This window comes from Mesoplodon bidens (genome assembly GCF_964165515.1).
Source record: "Mesoplodon bidens genome assembly, chromosome: 4".
NCBI classification, from domain to species: Eukaryota; Metazoa; Chordata; class Mammalia; order Artiodactyla; family Ziphiidae; genus Mesoplodon; species Mesoplodon bidens.
In genome coordinates, this window is record NC_138160.1 from 117,281,788 (window position 1) to 117,303,486 (window position 21,699).

Below are 21,699 nucleotides of genomic sequence, written 5' to 3' on the forward strand. Positions count from 1 at the left end.
ATTAAATGATCACTATGTTTAACATTTATCCTTCAAGGTAACCCTGAGTAAGAACTACCGGTGGTCATATGGGAATCATAAAATACTAAAGAACTAGTTCCAGGCTAACAATTATGCTAGACCAAACATAACCTCATCACACTCAAGGACAGCAATGTACTTGGGAGCCCTGCAGGGCACCCAGGGTCCTGACCCCAAGTCTCAGTCATCACTGTGTTAAAGGCTGCAGACCTCTTGGTGAGTGGAGAGTTCTGGGTGACACAACACTGGTGAGCCAGACTCGACTGTGCGGGGCATGGCTACTGGACCACTCCCAAGTAAAACACTCTCATTTTAGAAAGTCAAATGGCCATTTACTTTAGGGACATTAGTGAGACCATGTAAAGACTACCTGATTCCTTGGGAAGGAAATTTCACTCCCAGCATAACGAGATGGTTTTTTAAAAACATTTAACACTGTTTCTTTCACTTGGATGAGTCTGAACTCCACCAGTGTGACTGTGGCAGTGCAGGCATGTTGGTCCCTTCTCACAACATGACAATTGCTCTGTGTCTGAGAGCCATCAGGTAGCAGAGACTAGCCAGGGGAAGGGCAGGAAGTGAACAGCGCAGAGCTTTCCAGCCCATTTGTGCATCAGGAGCCTAACCCTAAGTCATTAGACTCTGCACTCAGGGGAGTGGAATGACCCAGGCTCTGCACACCTTGTTCATCAGGCAAGAGTAGAGTGTGTGTCCAAACTCTCTTCCATGACCGGTGAGCTGGGCAGAAGGCAGGCCCAGCCAGTCGGTCCCTCGGGCCAGGGCAGGAAGCGAGAGTCTCTCTTACCCTGGTGCGTGGGGCCGCAGGGCTAACACCAAAAATTCATCCGAAGGAGCATGTCGAGGTCGAGGCAGAAGACTTGTCCCAGCAGGTTCTGAGCAACAGGTGCTCCAGGCAAGGACTGACAGCCAAGGTGTATGGACCATGAGGGGTGAAGAAGCAGCAGTGCGGGAGCAAGACCCAGGGAGGAGAGCGGGAGTGGGAAACGGACTTTGGAGTCAGACACACCTGCGCTCAAATACCAGCCCCGTCACTAACTAGCTGTGTGAACCTGGGCAGGCACTTAACCTTGCCAAGCTCGCATCCATCACCTAAAATATCAGGATAATAGGATGTTTCTCCCATGGGTGTCAGGAGACTTAAATGATATAAAGCATTTAGCACAGCGTTCGGTAAACAGCACACACTAAATGTTAACTTCTATTATTAGATCAACACCAGCATCATTACTACAGTTTAAAGCAGCTGCTAAAACAGATTCCCAACAAACGGTAGAAAAGGACGCTTATGATCTGTGAACAGGAAAGTGAGCACCAGTAATTCCAGGTATAATGACGGGGTTTTTTCAGGACCCCAAGGTGTTTCCCAGGGTCTTGCCTGGGTCCATTTAAAGGACCGAGATGTGGGAGGAGCAGTGTCCATCCACGGGCCTGGCCCAGGTGAGAAGTCATCCTACCCACCCTGCCAACAGCCTTGTTTCCAACACTGTCTTCTGAAAGCAGGACAGACCAACTCAGGAGGAAGCCACCCACTTCCAGCCCAAATGGCTTTTTGGTGTCATTTTAAAGAGTTGAATAAAGATGTCAACTGCACTGAAATGACAGTGAAAAGTGCCAGATTCAGTACCTCTCCAAAGGGTTTATTTGCATCTTCCTGGAACCTCATTTCTCTGCTGCCATCTGCAGCACAAGGTAACGCAGGAGTATCGTGAGTGGCTGGGAGACAGCCCCTGGTTGTCCATGGCAACCCAGCCTCAGGGAAAGTGCTGGGTGGTGAATGTGTGGGAGCCCAGATGATGCTATTAGCTGTTCTGGCTTGAATATGTCAGTATGATCAATGCATATATGGCACAAGAAAAAAACACCCTTCTTAGCCTCTGCAGCTATCTCAAGGTAGAGTCTTGTTTCTTTCAGGGAGGAGGTTTGGCTGGCAAACAGATTCTCTGCTGAGAATTGCTGAGAACAATGTGCAAATCTCTCCCCACCCCTTTGTTTCTCAAAGTCAGCTCTGTCAGAAAGCCAACTTGGACTGAATTCATGAAAGCACAAGCCAGCTGGCCCTTGGAATTCCTGTGGCCACTCCTCCAAGTAGCCCCATTGTCTCTCTCAACTTCTCTTCTTCCTCCTTTTATTTGACCACTTGTATATTTCTACCTTACTTTCTCAGGGGGACTTCTTAAAAGTCCTCAGAGGGTAGGAATCAGGTTTCTTTCTACCCAGTACTCAGCTAAAATGCTTTTGTGAAATGTGGAGGCAAGGTCTGAAGTCAGTCAGCCTGGACTTAAAACTCAGCTTAGCTATTTACTAGCTGTGCTTCCAGATACATCGCAAATTCTTTGATATTCCTCCACTCAAGACATGGAACTTAATAACCACCCCCTCCCTTGAGTGTGGGGTAGACTTGCTGACTCGCACCCAGGAAATAAAATACAGCAGATGTGATGGGACATCACTTTGAGAGAAGGTTATTTAAAGACTACAGCTTCTGTCATGGGCGTGCTCTCTCATTCTTTTGCTGTAGAATCACTCACTCTGGGGAAGCCAGCTGCCATGTCATGAGGACACCCGAGCAGCTTATGGAAAGGCCTGTGGGGTGGGGAACTGATACCTTACAAGCAACCACAAGAGTAAGCTTAGAATCAGATCCTCCCCAAAGAAGCCTGGGGGTGACTGCAGTCACAACCAGCAGCTCGACTACAACCCCACGAGAGGCCCTGGGCCAGGACGACCCAGCTAAGCCTCTCCAGGATCCCTGCCCACAGAAACTAAGATAAGAAACGTTTGCTGTGTTAAGCCACCAAGGTTAGGGTAATCTGAAATGCAGAAATTGATAACTAATACACAGCGAGTAGATGACATAACCTGAGATCCAATTTCCCCACGTGTAAAAGGGGGATAATGACAATTTTGAAAATCCTATTAGATAATAAATGTAAATCACTCAGCTTAGCACTTGGCACGTGCTCAGCAATTAGACCTGCTACTATCATCTTTGTGGGGTTAGTATCATGTCATGGTCAAAAGCAAAGACTTTGAGTTGGCCAGACCTATAAAGAACTCTTACAACTCAATAATTAGAAAATAATTTTTTAAATGGGGAAAGATTTGAACAAAGACTTCACCAAAGAAGACAAACAAATGGCAAATAAGCACACGAAAAGATACTCAACATCATTAATCATTAGAGAAATGCACATTAAAACCACAGTGAGATACAACCACATACCTACTAGAATGGCCAAATATTTTTTGAATAGATAATACAAGGAGTGGTGAGACAGTGGAGTAACAAGAACTCTCATACATTGCTGATGGGAAAGCACAATGGCACAGTCATCTTGAAAGACAGTTTAGCAATTTCTTAAAAAGTTAAACTTACAGTTACCATTCAGCCCAACAATCCTACTCCCAAGAGAATTTAAAGTATTTACCCAAGAGAAATTAAAATACATGTCCACACAAAAATCTGTAAGTGAATGTTCAAAGCAGCTTTATTTGTAATAGCCAAAAACTGAACACCCAAACGTCCATCAGCTAGTAAATGGATAAACAAATTACAGTAAATCCATACAATGGAATATTCCTTAGCAATATAAAGGAATTAACTCTCAATACATGCAACAACATGGATAAATCTCAAAAACATGATGTTAAGAGAAATAAGGCAAGCTCAAAAGGCTACATGTGGCATAATTACAATACATTTATGACATTCTAGAAAAGAGAAGACTGTAAGGACAGAAATCAGATCAGTAGCTGTCAGGAGCTGGGGGTGGGAGAAGGCGCTTGACTACAAAGCAGCACAAGGGAACTTTTTGGAGTGATTAAAATATTCTATATTTTGATGAGGATGGTGGATATATGACTGCATGCATTTGTCAAAATTCATCAAACTGCATCCCTTTTTAAAAAGAGCAAATTTTACTGTGAATAAATTATTGTACCTCAATAAACAGGAATTTAAAAAAATATGGGATGTTGATAATGAGGAAAGCTACGCATATGCGGGGGCAGAAGGTATATGGGGAATCTCTGTACCTTCCCCTCAATTTTTAAAAAAATATTTATTTATTTACTTATTTATTTGGCTGTGCCGGGTCTTAGTTGCAGCCCACGGGATCTTTGTTGCTGCATGCAGGATCTTCATTGTGGCACAGGAGATCTTTAGTTGCAGCATGTAGGCTCTTAGTTGCGGCATGCGGGACCTAGTTCCCTGACCAGGGATTGAACCCAGGCCCCCTGCACTGGGAGCGTAGAGTCTTAACCACGGGACCACCAGGGAAGTCCCCCCCTCAAATTTGCTATGAATCTAAAACTGCTCTAAAAATATAAAGTCCTAACTTAAAAAAAAAGAAGTAAATGTATTAGAAATGCATCTCAATGAGATGAATGAGATATTATAGAGCTTTAATTAAAGAATATTTTGATGCGAAAGAAAAAAAAAGAAAGATGAAGGGAAGGAAGGGAGGGAGGGAGGGAGGGAGGAAGGAAAAATAGGGGGAGGGAAGGGAAAAGGAAAAGAGAAAAGAAAAGGAAGAGAAAGAAAAGAATCTTTTTTTATCTGCCACCAAAACGTGAAAACCTGTCCCTGAAGGCAGTTTGGTACAAGACTTTGGAGTGGAACAGACCTTGTTCAAACCCCAGCTCTGCACTTACTAGCTGTATTACTGGGCAAGTTACTTAACCTCTCTGATTAAACTCTGTAAAGTAGGGATATGACTAGCACTGACCTATTATTATCATGATTTAATGAGATAAGGCACTGTCCATAATCCTCAAAGTGACACTTCCCCTCAGCACACCCCACTCCTCAAACCCACAGTGGAGATCTTGTTAATTCAAGTGCCCACAGAATGGTGACAGGAGTAGAGTTTGAGAAGCAGCGTGGACAATATAACCTTAAATCATTTAAGGATTAAAGCTGGGGGAACAATGAGGCAGAGAGCAGCAACGCCTTTTTTTAAATTCCTTCAACAGATTCAAAGGAAATCATGGTTCCAGTCGCCTGCAGAAGGCCATGTGCTCAGAAACCTAAACATTTTCATTTGGGAAATAAATGGTCCCTAAGGAGTAGAGGCAACAGGGGGACAGCTTTGGCCTCCTGAAACAGGGGGTGGACTCTTCTCAATTATAGACTCAATATCTGGGAAGGGACACAAGGTATGTTGCAGAGGTGGGGAGCGGGGGGGTGGGGGGGTGGGGGAGGGTTGTCTCAAGCATGCTTAGTCCAGGCTCGGATACAAACTTGGCTTTGATTTTCAAAACTGTCTTTTCTTGGGTGTATGCGGTAAAAGCCAGACATGGAGCCTAGAAAAGGAGAGGCCACTGGGTAGGGTCACCACACAAAGAAAATGGGCCAGCTCTGCACCATTCCCTTAGCTCCAGAATACACTCCCCAGGAAAAGACGTCATTAACCTGATATTAGATAGGATGAGAACCTCAGTTTTCAAAGAGAAAAGTCACAGACAAGCAATAAGGCCAGCTGAAAACCCGGGATATAAAAAAACCGCCTGCACACAAAACAACAGTGCACCTTAGAATCAATATTCTCCAGACACAAAGTTGGTAGAAATTTAGATCATAATGAAGGTGATATTCAAGTCCATGGGAGAGAGAGATTATTTAATAAGATAACTTTGAGGCAACAGCCTCATGACCTGCAATACAAATAAACCTGAATTCCTACCCTCACTCTTTACACCAAAACAAATTCTAAGTGCATCAAAGATTCAAACATAAAACAGAAATCATAAAAGTACTTGAAGAAAACACAGAGTATTTTTTTTTTAAATCTCAGAGCAGGGAAAACATTTCTAAGTAAAACCTAAGCTATAAAGCAGAAGATAGATTAATTTGACTACTTATTATTTTTCGGGATTCAAAATGTTACAAACAAGTTTAGAGACAAACTACAAACTAAGAAAAAAATATGTAAAACACATACAAGGGCCTAAACTCTTTAAAAAGAGCATGTAAAAACCATTAATAAAAAAATACAGTCTAACAGAAAAATGGGCAAAGGACATGAACAGGGAATTTCCACACACCCCAAATATACAAATGCCAATAATCCTTTGAAACCAAGATTAATCTTACTCACAATTAAAGAAATGCAAACCAAAACAAGATGCCATCTTTTAAAGGATATTTGACACATATATGTTTAGATATTTTTAAAAATGGAAATTATTGCAAGGCCCATCAATAGATGACAGTTACATAAATAATAGCACATAAATATAATTAAATGCCATGCACCTATTAACAATTTAAATGCTGTTTTTACCCACAGTGATAACATTGAATGCAGTCTGTAGCATCTGGTTGAGTAGGAGAAAAAGATTTCAATCTGCGTAGCAAAAGTCCATTTATCTAAAAGTGTGCAGTTTGACCTATTTGTGAATAAGTGCACAGAGATATGTCTGGAAGAAAATTCATCGAAATGATAGCAGTGACTGTCCCTGGGTGGAGGGATTTCAGGTGATTTTTACTTTATTTTGAAATCCTTTTAATAATCTATAATGAGCATACATTTCTATAATCAAAGAAAGCTAAGTTATTTTCATTTTGAAAAATATGAAGAAGTTTTGATGCAATGTTCCAACAAAACAAAACGCATCAACATGCAATAAGGCAAATGGTCCCAAGGCTGAGACCCATGCCCTGTGGCTGCCCCTCCTAGCTGGCACTGTGCAACAGGAGGCAGACAGGTAGGTAAAAATCAGGTTTACAGGGCCTCCCTGGTGGCGCAGTGGTTGATAGTCCGCCTGCCGATGCAGGGGATACGGGTTCGTGCCCCGGTCCGGGAGGATCCCATGTGCCGCGGAGTGGCTGGGCCCGTGAGCCATGGCCGCTGGGCCTGCGCGTCCGGAGCCTGTGCTCCGCAACGGGAGAGGCCACAGCGGTGAGAGGCCCGCGTACCGCAAAAAAAAAAAAAAAAAAAATCAGGTTTACAAAGGTGGAGCAGGTACAGGATGGTAAGGGTTCAAGACCAGGTTTGGAGCGGGAGAAAGACTCAATTCAAAACCTGGTTCCAGGGAGCTTCCCTGGTAGCACACTGGGTAAGAATCCGCCTGCCAATGTAGGGGACAGTGGTTCGAGCCCTGGTCTGGGAAGATCCCACATGCCATGGAGCAACTAAGCCCATGTGCCACAACTACTGAGCCCACGTGCCACAACTACTGAAGCACGTGCACCTAGAGCCCATGCTCTGCAACAAGAAAAGCCACCACAATGAGAAGCTCACGCACCATAACAAAGAGTAGCCCCCGCTCACCGCAACTAGAGAAAGCCCGCACGCAGCAGTGAAGACCCAACGCAGCCAAAAATAAATAAATAAAATAAATAAATTTATTAAAACAAAACAAAAAAAACCCTGGTTCCACCACATTAGCTGTGTTGACTTTGGGCAAGTCAGTTAATCTCTCTGACCCTCAGTTTCCTCCTTCCTGAACTAGGATAACTGCCTCTACTTTCTATGCGATATCTTCAGCTCACTGCTTGGTACACAGTAAGTACTCAATAAATGTCAGCTGCTTATATTATTATCTGGGACATTTGTAACCTTTGTTCACATTGCAACCACTATGTTCTCCATGATCTGGGGTCACAGAGCAGAGTGGAGAGAAGCAAACCTCGGAAAATCCAAATATCTGGTCTTGGGCAACATGCTTCTCCAGCCCCGTGAAACCCTTCCTGGAAGCAGCAGGCGAGGAGTAAGGCAGCCAACCACAAAGAGCAAGAGAAGGACAAGGCAAGGACCTAGGTAATTCCTGGGTGCTGCCTACTTGTAGTGGATGAGCCAACACGACTCATTCCTCTCCTCTACCCTTCCTCCTGGGTTGGCTGGGACCTCCCCCTAGACTTCATGTTAGGATCCTGGAAAGATGACTCGAATGCCAAGGTAGAAAGGCCTTTAGAGACCATCTAGTGCAGCATCCTTCATTCTACATGTGAGGAACCTGAGGACCACGGAGGGGAGGGGACTTGCAGGGAACCAGAGAGCCAGTACCCAGCACAGACCTTCCATCATGGTGTTGCCTCCTACGCTCATCCTTCCCTCCCCCTGCATGCCCCCTCACACGCTCTCATTTCCCCCATATCTTTCCCCCACTTCCTTACCTGTAGGACTCCTTAAGGTCCCCTTTCTCCTCTGGCAGCCCTAATTGTCCCTTATGGCTCTGTGGTGAGGGGAGAAACCAGACTAGGACTGTTCTGACTCAAAGAATGGCCTAGAAAGAGGACTGCTGTGGCCATCACTACATCAAGACCCACCCAGCTACTCCTCTGCTTCCAAAAGAAACAGAGCCCAAACCATGGTGTAAAACAGGAAGGGAAGAAGAAAGAGACCTGAGTTATTCACAAACCTCCCTGGTGACAGTGAAGGTTACCTTGAAACTCTTAGGAAAGGAAGACCCCAGAAGAGAGGGGTACCAGCAGATTCATGAGGAACCAGCAGACTCCATCTCCTAGGTGGTAAATACAACCGAGATGCAGGGCAGCCATGGGTGAGGAGAGACGTGGAGACAGGAGTACAAGGCCATTTTCCCAGATCACAGTTCTAACTCTTGGCAGTGACTGGGCTGGGGCTTACCTTGGGCAGGCTAACTGGAGTCCTGGGCTTCGTCCTTGGGTTTTTAATCAAGAGCCTCTGATCCAGAGGGAGCAGATGATATTTCATGGCCTCGATGAGGAAGTCCTTACAGGTGTTGTTATTCTTTATCAAAGCTTCTTCTTCAACTGTCTAGAGGTAATAACCCATAGGTGATCCTGGTGCAGAACTCGGCCCCATTTCCCAAGCCATCTCCCTGGGCTGAGTCATTCCTGTACTCTCACACTCATTCGTTCCCACACCGCACCATCTCAGACCCTAAGACAAAGGTCCACAGAGTTACAGCTTAGTGCCCACCTCCTGCATCTCAAGAGCACAATGGAGTAAGTGATTAAGCTCTGGCATCAAGCAGATAGGGATACAAATCCCAGCTCTACCATTTAACTCCTCTGATCCTCAGTTTCCTCATCTGTAAGATGTAAGATGGGTGTATTAAAGTCCCCCACAACCTCACAGGTTGTGTTTGTTTGTTTGTTTACAGGCTTAATGAGATTATGCAAAACAAAGACAACTGATTGTCCCTAAAGCTTCTTTCCACATGCCTTCTGGTTGGAACATATTATAATGTTTAAGGCAAATGGTCAGATATTTGAGAGAAGGAGAGGGAGGGAAAGAGGAAAATGGTGGGATGCATCAGCCAACCCTTGGAGGCACTGGGTATAATAAGGTGATATTCAAGAAGAGGAATTCATATTCATTATCTTACAGTGCAAGCCTCAGAGAGAAGTGTCCAGTGAGGCACCCTCCAACAGAGCAGTGGTATCAGAGCAGAAAGAATGTCCTGCACAAAAGTCCCACCAACTGACCTCCACTTGGACCCCATCTAAGCTGGGGCTGTGGCTTCTTCATGCCTTATTCTAGAGCCAAGGACTTAAGCAGGTGCTCAGCAAGTGTGGGCCTAAATATTTCACAAGCAAAGCTAAGGGTGAACCATGCTGGTATCTCCACGCTTGGGCACAGGTCAGATTGCTACGTGGCATATCGTAAGGGGTAGTGTGGTCTTTGGAGGCTACTTCATGTCTTCTTTGCTGGAGTGTTTGGGAGCTGTTGGCAAGGTCACTTCCATTCAGCAGCTAACAGTGATTGAATGTCTCCTGGTTGGGCAGCTCTGTGCTGGACCCCGGGGAGAAAATGATGCACAAGGCAAAGGTTCTGACCCAGAGGCCCTCAGGTCCAGTCAGAGAATGAGAAGGGCCTCCCCACCTCAATTATCTCAGCCCTCAAGCTGTCATGCACAGGCCTGGCTGAGCTGCTCCTGGGTCTCCCACCTGTAACTAGGAATGGGAATGTGGCCAGGGCCATCACCTGCTGGGCAGTGTTGGAGATGGCAGGAAAAGAAGGATCAGTGAGGGCGCCTCTGTTATCTCTGTACACCTCCTTCCCCACAGACTATCCCCAGGGACACTCCGTTTTCTTGGAACGTTTTTCTCTCTCCTACTGAGGGATTGAGGCAGGTAGGGACAAATCATGAACGTTTGGGGTCAGTTAAAAATGAAAAAGGGTGGGAGAGAATCTCTTTAAAAGCTTGGGAAGAAGGAAAAATGCATGAATAGCTACTTCTCCCAAAGAACTCATTTGGCTTGAATGAAAAGCTCCCTGAGAGAGTTAGTACTTCATGGGTACAGAGTTTCAATTTGGGATGATGAAAAAGTTTTAGAAATGGATATGGTGATGGTTGTACAGCACAGTGAATGCAATTAATGCCACTGAACTGTACATTTAAAATGGTTACAATGATGAAGTTTATATTGTACATATTTTATCACAAGGACAAATTTTTTTTTTTTTTGCGGTACGCGGGCCTCTCACTGCTGTGGCCTCTCCCGGCTCGGAGCACAGGCTCCGGACGCTCAGGCTCAGCAGCCATGGCTCACGGGCCCAGCCGCTCCGCGGCATGTGGGATCCTCCCGGACCGGGGCACGAACCCGTGTCCCCTGCATCGGCAGGCAGACTCTCAACCACTGCACCACCAGGGAAGCCCACAAGGACAAATTTTTAAATAAGATATGGCATGTTATACACTTGGTACAAGATTTGTAAATATTTAATAAAAGCCTAATAAATGTTAGCTATTAAAAGAAAACAACAACAAAACAACTCCCCCAGAAGTCAGTGTTGGTACAGGTCTGCCCAGAGCTTTCCTTTCTCTCAGCCTCCTCCTCTACCATCAGCCATCCCCAGTGGTTAGACTAGTTTGACGTTTCAAGGTCAAATGAGTGTTTTTTTTGGGGGGAGGGGGGTTGTTGGTTTTTTTTGGGTTTTTTTAACATCTTTATTGGAGAAAATGAGTGTTAATGAAACATCTCCTTCCAGAGGTGTTCTGAAAAAAAAAAAAAAAAAGGGCTTCCCTGGTGGTGCAGTAGTTCAGAGTCCGCCTGCCGATGCAGGGGACACAGGTTCGTGCCCCGGTCCGGGAAGATCCCACATGCCGCAGAGCGGCTGGGCCCGTGAGCCATGGCCGCTGAGCCTGCGCGTCCAGAGCCTGTACTCCGCAACGGGAGAGGCCACAACAGTGAGAGGCCCACGTACCACAAAAAAAAAAAAAAAGTCCCACACAACAGTTCTCATGCACATTGTCTCTGACCTCCTTCTTCTCCAGATCTAAACCTGACCTTGCCCTAATAACCCAGGAACTATTTCCTAAAGTCTTCATTAAATTTCCATTGTGGGCACCTGATGGAGGTTGTGCGTAGGGGTATCTAAAGCCCCTTTAGCTTTCTCCAGAACCCAAGTCCACAAGCCGCCCTTCCTCCTTGTGAAAGTGAGACTGTGCTGGAGGCCAGGTGTCTGCCTTCACCGGTGGTCAGGCACCACTCAGGATAGTGGGAGGTTTGGCTCTGACATGGGGAGCTCAGGTGGGTTCGGTGCCTCTGCTTAGGGGGCCTCTCCTACACAAAGGATGTGCGGCCACCAGGTGGCAGTGGTGCCATCCAAAGTGTAAAACGCAGGGCACATATGAAGGCTTGAGAATATACGCCCTGGCCCCTGAGAAGAGGGCTACGGTTCAGAGATTCAGAAAACATTCCACTGACTCCTAAGGCCTGTGATCAACAGCATCACAAGCTGAGGGCTTTATAAGTGCTGGTAAGGATACTCTCTCCCGCTACTACCAATGGTAGCAGTGGTCGTGAAGACAATAGAGATATCACCGAACACAGGGTTGTAGGCTTTACATGGTTTATCTCATTCTACCCCCAGATGACCCTATAAGGGCAGGGGCTATTTTCTCCAGATGAGAAGACAGAGGCTTAGCAAGGTTGAGGATTCGCCCCGTGTCTTACGGTCAAGAAGTGACAGAGCTCGGCTGCTGGGCTGCTGAACCTACTCTTATCCTGGCTTCACATCTGCCATTCCTCCCAGAGACTTCTTGAGGACGGCTGAGGGCTGGCCTACTGCCTTGGTACTTGTTATTTATCTATTTAAGTTTTATCCTCTACCTGCCTGGAAAACACCTAATGCCATTGACACTACAAAGTCAAGTCATGTAAAATATACAAACAGAAGAGAAAGTACTAAAGGTGGCGCCTGCTTAGGGAAGGTGGGTGGTCTAGAGCCAGATAGACTTGGATTTGAATCCTAACCCTGCCACCTACTAGCTGGTGACTCCAGATAAATCCCAACCTCCATAAGCCTCAAAACCCACATTTGTAAAAAGGGGATTTTAACCTCTGCTCACAGGGTTGTTACAAGGATTCAATGAGAAAATATGTGGCACCATGCTTTAGAGGAAGCAGATGCAGTATGTATTCCAGGCACTTGTGAAGAGCTGGTTTTTACAGTCCTGAATTGGGTCCCAAGTTGCCCAACACGAAGGCAAAAAGGGAGCATAGAAACATGATGGAAATGACCCTTCTTGCTTCAGTCCTGTACAACAAAAGCAGCTAATAACTTCTGTTGAACATGTGCTATCCCCAGCTCCATGCTAACACCTGAACCGCATCCTTACAACTCCTCTGGTCCTCACAACAACCCTGCTGGGCTCTAGTATAATTTCCCTTCTAGAGAAAAAGAAACTGAGGCTTAAAGCTAAGTAGAAGAGGAGGAACTAAACCTAAGTGTCTCATTCTCAAACCTATGCTCTTAAACCTTACACTACCATGCCTCACACTGAACCCAGTGGGTTGGTGCCCTCACTCCACAGAAAAGACCCATGAAACTCTCCACACCATACAACCGGGGTTGCCCGCTGCTACTCCTAGGAGGCCTGGGTGAGTAGGGAAGCGCTTGGTTCTTCACATAGCACTCACCTGGACAAGGTAATCCCTCGGTAAGAGAGGGAGACGGACGTGTTCCATCAGCTTTGCCATGTGCTCTAAACGGGTTTCTTTCTCGTAATTGATCCATGAAATCACAGCTTCAAATACCTGTAAGGAAAATCAACACAGGTAACTTTTGCAAACAGACAATAACTTTAAACAGCTTTCAAACAACTTCCTCAACCTGAAAAAAGAAAGAAAAGTTACAAGTCATCCACAAAGGTGTTTAAGCTAATTTAAACACCTTTAAATTTAATACTTAAAATAAAACAAAAACACCAAGTCTCTACTCTCTGACGTCAGAGAGTGCTCTCTCTCTCTCACACACACACACAGGTACGCTAAGAAAAACCTGCAACCCCAAACACAGAATCATCAAGGTTCATCGCAAAACAAAAATCAATTCCAATAGTTACCTCAGGGTAGAAATACAGAGCAGTAACTCTGAACCAAATTTTACAAAGACTGTCCAAGAGGACCAGAAGCCCTGGGGGCAATGTCATCATCCCCATCACACACCCCCGTCTCTTCATCTATCTCCTATGTTCATTTAATGCAGAATAAAAACAATAAAGATATCCTCTGCAAAAGCTGGCTGTAATGGTGAATGTGACACTGAATGACAGAAAATGGCAAAAATTTCTCCTTGTGTCAGACCTCTCCTTTGAGGAGAGATTTCATTTCTATACAAATCAAAATGGGGCTTGGAACCAAAGAGGGGAATCTACGGTTTGGATGTTTGCCTTACTCAAGGTTAAGTTCAAATTCAAATTCTGCACCACCAGATACACAGAGACACATAAACTTCAATGTTGGTAAGACAGTGGGGAAACCACCACTGTTAATGGTGGCACAGTGTTTGAGAGTCCGCCTGCCGATGCAGGGGACACGGGTTCGTGCCCCAGTCCAGGAAGATCCCACACGCTGCGGAGCGGCTGGGCCCGTGAGCCATGGCCGCTGAGCCTGCGCGTCCGGAGCCTGTGCTCCGCAACGGGAGAGGCCACAACAGTGAGAGGCCCACTTACCACAATAAAAAAAAAAAAGAAGGGAAGGAAGAATTTGGCAATATCAATCAAAAATTCAAATGTGCATATCTTTGATGTAGAAATATCACTTCTAGAGCTCTAGTCAACAAAAACATTCACAAAAGTGGTGCAAGAATACGTGTTCCAAGATGTTTGCTGCAGCGTTTTTGTAACAGGATAAAAAAGGAAACAATCCAAAATCCACTAGTGGAGAAATTATTAAACTAGTATCAATACCATGGGATATTTTCAGCTGTTAAAAAACAATAATAACAATAACAACTAGTAATAAGACAAAACACTTTTTGCGCCAGAAAGCAAGAAAGTGCTCAAAGATTAAGGGGGACACAACGAACAGACACAGAGCGAGCTAGATGGTGCTTTTTCATTGCTGACGTTTGGGACAATTTAAACATCAAAAATAATAATGAAGAAATCAGTTCTGCGCTGACTGGGAAGGGGCCAAAGGAAACTTCTTCTGGTAATGGATATGTTCTTTATCTTGATAGGGCGGGAGCTATGTAAGCATATGCATTTGTCAAAATGAATCTAATTTTACACTTAATATCTAAACATTTCACTGTGTGTAAATTGTACCTCAATTTAAAATACTTTTAGTTAAAAGAAAAGGATAGTAATGAATCATAATCCAAAGAATAAAAAAAGAATCCATGAGTCCGTAAGGACACTTTAAAAAGTGTGGGAAGGGCTGCTCTTCCCAGAAAAATGTTTTCTAATAAGGTAAAAAGGATGACAGAATAAGAATAACATTGTTTTGCAACCACCAATGTAATAACTGATTCAGCAAAGATCGTCCATAGATGCTGAAATCATTGGGTGAAAAGTTGTTGGGAAAAAAGATATTCAAGGTTCTCAAATTGTCACCTGACAGATTACTTATTCACTACATGGGGAGAGTGGGGGAGCTTCAAACGGGTATATCTGACAGATATCACCTTTAACAAGTGGTCAAAGTCAGCACCACTAATAAATAGGACAAATTTATATTATTGTGTTAGCCAAAAAGTGCCTTCGGTTTTTAAGTAAAAATAAAAGACACATTTTTCATTTTCACCAACAACTTTATTGAACAACATATTCACCATTTTGTTCCACTACCTTCTGACATTTTCCAGGCAACTTCATAATTGTATCTTCCCAAAACTTTGTATCTTTTTGAGCACAGAACTGTTCCAGGTGCCTTTTACAGTCTTCCAGGGAATTGAATTTTTTTCCATTAAGAGAATTTTGTAAAGACCTAAATAAATGGAAATCCGAAGGTGCACTGTCTGGTGAATACGGCTGATGAATCAGAACTTGCCAGCCAAGCTGTGACAGGTTTTGCCTGGTCATCAAAGAAACATGTGGTCCTGCGTTATCCTGATGGGAGATTATGCATTTTCTGTTGACTAATTCTGGAGGCTTTTCGTTGAATGCTGTTTTCAGTTGGTCTAATTGGGAGCAGTACTTGTGGGAATTAATTGTTTGGTTCTTCCGGAAGGAGCTCATAATAGAGGACTCCCTTCCAGTCCCACCATATACACAACATCACCTTCTTTGGATGAAGACCGGCCTTTGGTGTGGTTGGTGGTGGTTCATTTCGCTTGCCCCACGATCACTTCCATTCCACGTTATTGTACAGTACCCACTTTTCATCGCCCATCACAATTTGCTTTAAAAACAGAAAGTTTTCATTACGTTGAAGTGGAGAATCACATGCAGAAATGTGGTCAAGAAGGTTTTTTTCGCTTATGTGGAACCCAAACATCAAAGCGATGAACACAACCAAGCTCATGCAAATGATTTTCAACACTTGATTTGGGTATTTGAATAAGTCAGCTCTCTCCCACGTAATACAATGTTGATTGTTCTCAATTAATGTCTCAATTTGATCACTATCAACTTCAACTGGTCTACCCAACCGTGGAGCATCGTCCAGCGAGAAATCTCCAGCACAAAACTTCACAAGCCACTTTTGACATGTTCGATCAGTCATAACACCTTCTCCATACACTGCACAAACCTTTTCTTGAATTTCAGTTGGATTTTACCTTTCTTGAAATAAGAAAGCATAATATGCCGAAAATGTTGCTTTTTTCCTTCCATCTTCAATATTAAAATGACTACACAAAAATTCACCAATTTTTTTTTTTTTTTTTTTTTTTTTTTTTTTTTTGCGGTACGCGGGCCTCTCACTGTTGTGGCCTCTCCCGTTGCGGAGCAGAGGCTCCGGATGCGCAGGCTCAGCGGCCGTGGCTCATGGGCCCAGCCGCTCCGCGGCATGTAGGATCCTCCCAGACTGGGTCACGAACCCGTGTCCCCTGCATCGGCAGGCGGACTCCCAACCACTGCGCCACCAGGGAAGCCCAATTCACCAATTTTGATGTCTTTTTTTTTAATGCATGCAAATATGCATGCTGTCACAATACAATCTAACAAAATTGTTTCAAATGAAGTTAAAGACAACTAAGTGGGACTTCCCTGGTGGTCCAGTGGTAAAGAATCCGCCTTCCAATGCAGGGAATGTGGGTTCAATCCCTGGTCAGGGAACTAAGATTCCACATGCCGCAGGGCAACTAAGCCTGCGTGTCACAATTACTGAGCTTGCGCGCCTCAACTGGAGAGCCTGCGTGCCACAAACTACAGAGCCCACATGCTCTGGAGCCCGAACGCCACAACTACAGAGCCCATGCACCTTGGAGCCCATGCACCACAACTAGAGAGAGAAAAAAATCCACATGCCACAACTAGAGAGAAGCCCACGCGCTGCAGCAAAGAGCCCTCATGCTGCAACGAAAGATCCTGCATGCCTCAACAAACATGCCATGGGCCGCTACCAAGATCCAATGCAGCCAAAAATAAATTTTAAAAATAAACAAATAATAAATCTTAAAAAAAAAGAAAAACAAAAAACTAAGTGCTACTAGAACCATCTTATGGAAAAAAACAAAAGAACCTTTTGGCCAACCCAATACATTCCTGAATGTGATTTAATGAGAGGGAAACAGCATCCCCTAGGTAGTATTCTTTCTAAAATGTTTAACCTGAATCTTATAGTGAGGAAACAATCAGACAATTCCATGTGTGGGACACTCTACAACACAGGTGTCCTGGATTCTTCAAAACTGTTAGCATTATGAAAAACACTTAAAAAAGAAAGAGGCAGGGAGACAGTTCTAGATTAAGGGGATTTAGAGACATGAGAACTAAATGGGAGGCATGATCCTTGTTTGAATCATGTATTAAAAAGAAACAACCATGAAAGACTTCTTCTGAGACTGTTAGGAAATCTGAATGCTGACTAGATATTTCTTTGGTATGATAATGGTTTATGGCTAGAAAAGGGAATTTCCTTGTTCTTAGGTGGTGCAAGCTAAAATACTTAGGGGTAAAGTGTCATGATGTCTGCAATTTACTGTCAAATGGTTCAGCAAAATAAAAGATTAAATAGAGAGAGAGAGAAAGAGAAAGCAAGTGAAGCACAACGTTAACAAATGGTGAATCTAGGGAAAGAGTATATGAATGTTCATTCTTTCCAACTTTAGTATAGGTTTGGAATTTTTCAAAATAAAAAGTGGAAGGGAGTAGAAAAGAACACAACCAAACTGGTGTAAATGATTTTCAGTGCTTGATTTGGATATTTTGAGTATGTCAGCTATCTCCCACGTGGTATAACGTTGATTGTTCTCAATTAATTTCTCGATTTGATCTCAATCCTACAACAAAATTTACAATTTCAAAATTCAAAGTTGAAAGCTGTATCTCCCGGGGTGGGTAAAAAAACTCCAATTTTTCTTACCCTAACTATATTTTTGTGTGTATTGATATGTTAATAATGCTTTGGCCCTATTTCCTAAACATATACTTAAGTCAGGCTAAGCATACTCAGATTGAACAAGATATCAGGAAGGAATCTATCAGAAAGGAAAGGGAAGGGAAGGGAAGAGAGATGAGTGGAATGGAACAGAAGGGAAAGAGCAGTATGTATGTATAGTTTGCTACCATTTCTAAATAAAATAACCTATATGTGTACAAACATAGACACACACACACAACATGGAAATTCTCCTTGTCTAGTTCATTTTTTTTTAATTATTAACTGTCACAGACCTATGCGTCTCACCCTTATCACATTATTTTGTAAACAGTTGTGTGTTTCTTCAAGTAGCCCTTAAGATCCCTGAGAACAGGGACCTTGTCTTACTTGCTGGCGCATAACACACACTCAAGTATGTTTTAATGAATGAATGGACAAATGAGTTCAGAATAAGCATGTAAGCAGGCTGGAACAGACAGCAGGATTGGGGAAGCAGAGGCTGGTACCTTGGTGGGGAGGGCAGAGCCAGGCCACAGACCAAAGGATGCTGGAGACTCCTTGCTTTTGCTGTGTTAGGAGGTGGGCAGCCATGGTCCTGTTCTGCCCTGCACTGTGGTTACCCACACTTCCTTCCACTTCCCTTTACTGGACTGTAACGCCTGCAGGGTGAGAAGTGTACCAGCTCTGTCTCTGCACTTCCTGCCACTGAGCACAATGCCAGGCACAGAGCTGGTGACTGGTTCAGAAAGCTTTCACGAAGAATGAGCTGCAAGGCCTTGAGTAGGTGGGATTTACTGATCACGCCCTTCCCTGTCAACCAGCTTAGTCTTTGTTATAAAAGCTGCAAAGCAGGCTGAGTCTAATGACGTTGATATTTAACCTTATCTTTATTTTTGGCTTGACTTGTCTAACTGGTTCCACTCAGTTGCACTGTTTACCTACTCAGCTGTGAAAGCCACAGCACTCGGCAGCAACGGTGACCTTCTCAGCAGCTAGAGAAGGCCGCCTATTTTTTTCATTTAGACATCATGCTTGGAAAATAAGCAAATAAACTTCCAAATAGCCTATGTGCCTAAAATCTCTCCCAACGGCCCCTGCCATCAAAGGACTGGCCAAGGCAAAGGGGCAACAGGTAGCAGCAGCAGCAGTTCATGTCCATGCTGTGTCAGGCCCTGTGCCACACTCCCCAGAGACACCGTAACCATGGACTCTCCTGACGGCCACTGAGTAGACACTCCTGCCCCTTACTGACTGACTCATCCAAGTCCAGAGCCAGAAAGCAGCAGGGCTGGGCCCACACAAGCCCATCTCCAGTGCTCAGGCTCTTACCCGTTATTCTTAGCAGCTACCCAGCTGGCAAACCTCAGCCAACAGGCCACATGCACCTGTTTTTGTAAATAAAATTTCCTTGGAACACAACCACACTCATGCATGACAAACTGTCTATGGCTGCTTTCACACTTCAACAGCAGAGCTGAATTGAGACTCTGTGGCCCACAAAGCCTAAAATATTTACTATCTGGCCCTTTAAAGGAAAACTGTGTCAACCCCTGGTCTGTAAAATCTAAGCAGAGACCCTGTGGCCTCAATCATGGGACAGGGTGATGTCTACTCAGATGAAAATACTTTTCATGGGTCCCGCGATGAAATACTTGGCTGCCCACATGGCACGCTTAGGGTTTCACTTTTAGACAAAGAAATAGCATCATTTCCTCACTGCTTCATGTTCCAGAACCAATTTCTTGAGTGCTACGAGGTTGCTATGTGGAGAGGAGATGGAGGAAATTGGATTTCATCGTCCTCGGCTCACACCTCCAACATAAGCACAAGCCTTGGCCAGAAAATACCAGATGAACCCGATCCTTCTACCCCACCCACTAAGTTACTGAGGCAGCCAAGCCAGATGTTCCTGCACACTGAGTAAAGGGGGGAGCCCTTTACTGGCAAGGGGAAAGGTCCAACAGCTCGCAGGATCCCAACCAGGGATTCAACCTGGGCCATGGCAGTGAAAGCCTGGAGTCCTAACCACTAGGCCACCAGGGAACTCCCAACAAGCTCTTGAATAGTAATGAGTAAGGGTCTCCCCATCGGGGTGGGGGTTCATTAATAAAGACCAGGGGCCTGGGTGGCAGGCACAGTCAGCTTCAAATCACAGAGCTGTCTATTGTCAATAAGCCTTAGTCTCCTCCTCTCCAAATGGCCTTGAGAGCTGTTGTAAGCGTTAGAAATGATATGCAGAACAGTATGCTGGGTAAAAGAAGTCAGGCACAAAAGCATGAACACACCAGGATTCCATTTACACAAAGTTCAAAAACTGGCAAAACTGATCTACTGAGAAGTCAGAATAGTAGTTTGGCTTCTCGGGATGGGGGGCAGTGACTGGAAGGAAGGCCTGGAGGTCTGTTTCTTGATAGGGATGCTGGCTTTGTGGGTGTTGCACTTTGTAAAAAGTTGAACCGTGCACTTTGTATTTGCTCATGTCTCTGAGTTGACTCCAAGCTCACTTACTCTGAGCTTTTTTTTTTCAACGATGTGTGAAATAGTCACAGTGAGCAGCCAAGATAGATCTTTGGTCCTAGTGGGGTGGTACTCCCGTCACAGGCACTTACTGAACTGCACTCTCCAAAGGAGAGCAGTAAGAAGAGTAACACTGACTCAGGGGCCCAGGCCACATCATTGTGTGCAGGCTGAGGATTTGGCAACTCGAATGCTGACCTAAGAGTGTGGCGGGGCTACCAACAGCTCGGCCTAAGCACAGGATGTACTTCTTTGAGCGCTGGATGATGCCTCAGCAGCAAGCACTAAAGCCCAGCCTACTGGCTGAGGAGCTCCTGCCCACACCCCAGACCGACCACCGGTGCTGGCGGGAGAGGCTAGGAATTCAGACAGGAGAGCCTGTAACACTAATGATCCCAGGTGACAAGGTCCAATCCCTTCCAGGAGATAAAATATCAGAATTTGTCCCCTGATGAGAGTTTTAGGAGATAAAAGTACATAAAAATGTGATCATGCAGAGAGAAACTAACCTGTTCTTCTCATTATAACACATACTTGGCACTAATTTAATTTTTTGAAGAAACTCAACCAATTTCTTCCTGACCTGTATCTAACATGTGGCCATTTCCCCGTTAGTTCTTACTCTGAGAAGCCTCAATAGTGTTTCATAGGAAGGCATGGAATCCTTGAGAAGTAGAAAGATATTTACCAGCTAGGAAAGCAAAGATTCCGAAAAGTCCAATAACCAGCAACTCAGTGGCAAAACTGCAGTAGAACTCAGGAGTCATATCTCTTCTCCTTGCAGTGTGTTTGTCCTGGAAGGTTGCTTACCCTGCCCCTGGGTCAATGAGGCTGCCCGTGGTGACAGCTGAACTTCGTGTCTCAAAGGGTATGCAAAAAACAGGCTTTCTGCTCACAGGGTTAGCTCTAACCCTGCGACACCTCCCATAGGAAAGAATCAGGTGCCTGGGAGGGGCTTGCTTCTCTGTGTTTTCCCTCTCACTGGGCAGGGGTAAGCAGGGGAGAGGGGAGGAAAGTCCTAACCAAAGAACTAGTGATTTTGTGATTCCTACCACACCCACTTGTCCTCTCTCAAATAACAGGAATTTTAAAACAAAAACCACACGGAGGAAAAACAGGAGAGAAAATGGCAAAGATCCATGCCTCCCTCTGACCTCTAGTTCCCAAATTTCTCCTTATTCTCTGGAAAAATATTAAAATTATCCCCATAATATCGGCTGGCTCAGGGCAGAGTCCAGCCCCAGTCTGCCTCTTCACTCCCTTGGGGGACATCTGCTGAGCACCTCCTAGTGCTTCCCAGGGCTCTGGGTCAGGACTGTGTGTGACACAGAGATGGCTAAGGTACCCTTACAGCCCTTGAGGAGCTTGAGCGTAGTGAAGGGGATGAGTCGTGGGCAAAAGCAAGTGCTCTTGGAGGAAGAACAGCACCTGAG

The 21,699-nt window shown here is 44.7% G+C and overlaps 1 protein-coding gene across 1 annotated transcript in view; it reads right to left on the reverse strand.

Moving 5' to 3' along the window:
• The window catches only part of KLHL3 (kelch like family member 3), a gene marked incomplete at both ends in the record, with an annotated part of 108,559 nt that overhangs the window by 20,791 nt on the left and 66,069 nt on the right, over nucleotides 1-21,699 (reverse strand). The window contains 2 exons of the mRNA XM_081230580.1: nucleotides 8,634-8,783; nucleotides 12,899-13,015. Coding sequence (XP_081086706.1) covers nucleotides 8,634-8,783; nucleotides 12,899-13,015 — 267 coding nt within the window. The remainder of the gene's footprint in view (nucleotides 1-8,633; nucleotides 8,784-12,898; nucleotides 13,016-21,699) is intronic.